Source organism: Cornus florida, unplaced genomic scaffold (genome assembly GCF_030987335.1).
Source record: "Cornus florida cultivar Cherokee Brave unplaced genomic scaffold, ASM3098733v1 CherokeeBrave_3.0.0_Hap2_Chr03, whole genome shotgun sequence".
NCBI lineage: Eukaryota > Viridiplantae > Streptophyta > Magnoliopsida > Cornales > Cornaceae > Cornus > Cornus florida.
In genome coordinates this window covers 6,774,444-6,777,480 of record NW_026775573.1, presented here as the reverse complement: position 1 = coordinate 6,777,480, position 3,037 = coordinate 6,774,444, and the positions used below count along the sequence as shown (strand labels likewise).

General features: G+C 32.5%; 1 protein-coding gene across 1 annotated transcript; it reads right to left on the bottom strand.

Moving 5' to 3' along the window:
• Positions 1–1,678: 1,678 nt before the first annotated feature.
• Positions 1,679–3,037, bottom strand: LOC132298625 (agamous-like MADS-box protein AGL80). The gene has a single exon (XM_059795028.1). The coding sequence runs from the start codon at positions 2,740–2,742 to the stop codon at positions 2,017–2,019; it is 726 nt and encodes a 241-aa protein (XP_059651011.1). The 5' UTR covers positions 2,743–3,037; the 3' UTR covers positions 1,679–2,016.

The following is a 3,037-nucleotide window of genomic DNA, read 5'->3' as shown; positions in this document are numbered from 1 at the left end:
CTATATCTCAACATATTAATTACAAAAGAAGGAACATTTGCGCGCATTAATTTGACTTTCATCGTCACAATTTTTTATTGTGAAATATCAATGGATTACCGGTATCTCAACATATTAATTACATAAAAACAAGCTCCTCATTAAATTACTCTCTATCCCTTTCTTTCAAAGTCAATAAATAAAAACAATTTATTTTATGAGACATGTTAATTATTTAGGAAATCCAACATTAATGCCAACAGAAGAATAACAAGAATCACCTATTCAAATTTTTATTATTTTTTAAATTTTTGAAGAAAGAGAGGGTTTTTATGAGCACTTAAAATATATTTTTTCTATTAAAAAAACATTTGAACATTTGCATTAAGTTGACCTTCATCGTCACATTTTTATTATAAAATATAAATGAACTTACCTGTATTTCAAAGTCACTCGTCTTCCAAACATATTAATTACATACAAACAAGGTCCTCATTAAATCACTATCTATCCCTTTCTTTGAAAATCAATAAATAAAAGCAATTTGTTTTAAGAAACATTAATTATTAAGGAAATCCAACGTTAATGCCAACATAAATAGGGTAGGATGAGTCCTAAGACTAAAATATATAATAAAGTTAGAAATGTATGCACAAAACCGCTTACAAAAATGTGGTCCACTCCGTTTGTTTGGATGTAAAATATTTATTAAAATTTATTTTTTATTTTTTATTTATTTTTGATGTTTGGTTGTCGTAAAATATTTATGAAGAAAAAAACTATTAAAATTTAACAAAAATAATTTATCCATCAATATTCGGTAAGTTATTTTACATATCCCGTTTAATGGCCTTTACTTCAACCTCGACGTAGATTGTCAAATACTGAAAAAAAAAAAAAAAAAAAAAAAAAAAAAAAATATTTTCAAAAAAAAATTATTTTACATCGAAACAAACGGAACCTTAGTTATGATTTTTTTTTTTTTTTTTTTTTCAAATACATAATTTAATTACTTAGTTTTTATCTATAGTCAGATTTCGAGATTCAAGATCCTCTCCAGTTCTATTCAGTCCGGTCTCTTATACAATGAATCACATTGCTTATGCAATAATTTTATAGGATTTTTGCAACAATATTAAATCGCATATGCAACAATTACCTTGTATCTTATTTAAAACCACTTTTTTGCATTGGCAATTTACATGCGGCACAATATCTCGTTTATAGGGAGAGATCTAAATTTCAAACTTGGATACATATCTCGTTGCATATTTTTAGTTTTCTACTATTAAAAGTTGTCCGTATTTACTGCAAAAAAGTCGGTATTAAAATTTGTCCGTACTTAATGGAATAAACTAACTTGCCTAGTTTGGAGATGCAACTTAATTGGTTCATTTTACGACAATTCATTTCATAGTCGTGATCACGTAAAAGTCAATATCAAAATCTTCCATGCAAAAAAATCAAATGGAAGATTGTTAAATTCATGCGCGGGAACTAACTCAAGTTTATACATGCACCACTATTCATATATTTATTTATTTTTTCCTTCGTGATTTGATAGATGATAAGGTTTGAGCTTACACATGTTTATACATGCAAGACTACTCGTACAATTATTCTCTTTCTTAGCTTTTAATCGATTTAATAGACGATCAAGTTTGAACTCACATATAATTTATACACTCCGTATATTTAGTTTCTTTCTTTCCTTTAAATTGATTTGATAAACGATCATGTTTGAACTTAATTTTGAGTCTACTAGCGACTTCCATTTATTTTTCATGATTTGGGAAAAACGAAAGAACATTTTGAACACCAATCATTTGCAAAAAAAAATAAAAAATAATAATAATAATAATAATGATTAAACAAGAGAAAAGCAAGAAATATGGATGGAACAAGATAAATTCATTGAACAAACCAAGAAAGAAACACTAAAAGGGAACAAAGATAAAAGCAGCCACGTACATCATCATCTACGTGAAGATAAAATAGCTGCACATCACATCATAAATTGAAAAACAGACAAATTTCTCAAAGAAACATGAAATAATTAGGCCCCAGACAAGTATTGTGGGGAGCAATTGGGAGTAAAGTTTCATCCACACCAGAGTGCACATCAGGCCTCAGCAGATCCATGTACCACTCATGATCCTGCACAGGACTCATCATGCTCCAATCTGCAGCTGCACCCATCTTCATCCCTTCCGCAACACCATTCTGATCATCTCCGCTCGTCCTCGGCACCTCATTCACCACAGCCATCGTTCCTTGGGACACATTTTGTTGTCTCTTGGCAGCCTCAATCTTTTTTTGAATATCTTTGATATTCTGATCAAGCAACCAACCCACGTCGTTCAAATCCATCATGCCCAGATTCTGTGGTACATCTCCTGCTAGGAACCGGTACATGACATAAGTCATCTCCTTGTGGCGATTCTCCTTCTGTATCTTCCTCAGCTGCTCCTCGGCTTTCGCGATCCTGTGACGAACGTAGCTCTCCTGGCTCATCATCATCTGGTTTTGTTCTATCTCCGTCATCCTCCCGAACCTTGCAAGCACGCGTTGGACCCCCAGAGGCGAGGGCCACACCTCCGGTTCAGCATCATACTCGCTGAAAATGATGGCACACGCGTCCACACCACACAAGGTGCTGAGCTCATTCACCTTCTTCATAAACCCCTTCTTTCTTTTTTTGAAGCTGGCTTTTCTCTTGGTATCTTTTCCAATGTATTGAAGCTTCATTTTATTTCTTGTCATGGCCAGGGATGGAGGGTTTAGAGTGGAGATAGAAATGGTTAAGAGCTAGGGGTGGGAATTATTGTCCTAGACACTCTCTTATTTATTAAAATTTAGGGTTAAATGTTCGGACGCCTTTCAAGTTTGTCTTTATTACTCACACATTAAACTAGTGGGAAAAAAAAAAAAAAAAAAGGCATAAACCTCCCTTAGGTTTGGTTAACTTTGCTCTAATACACCCTTTTGTTTGTTTATTGACCGTTAAAAAAGTCAAAAGTCAACTAATTAAAAAAATATAATGCCAAAACTATCCTTA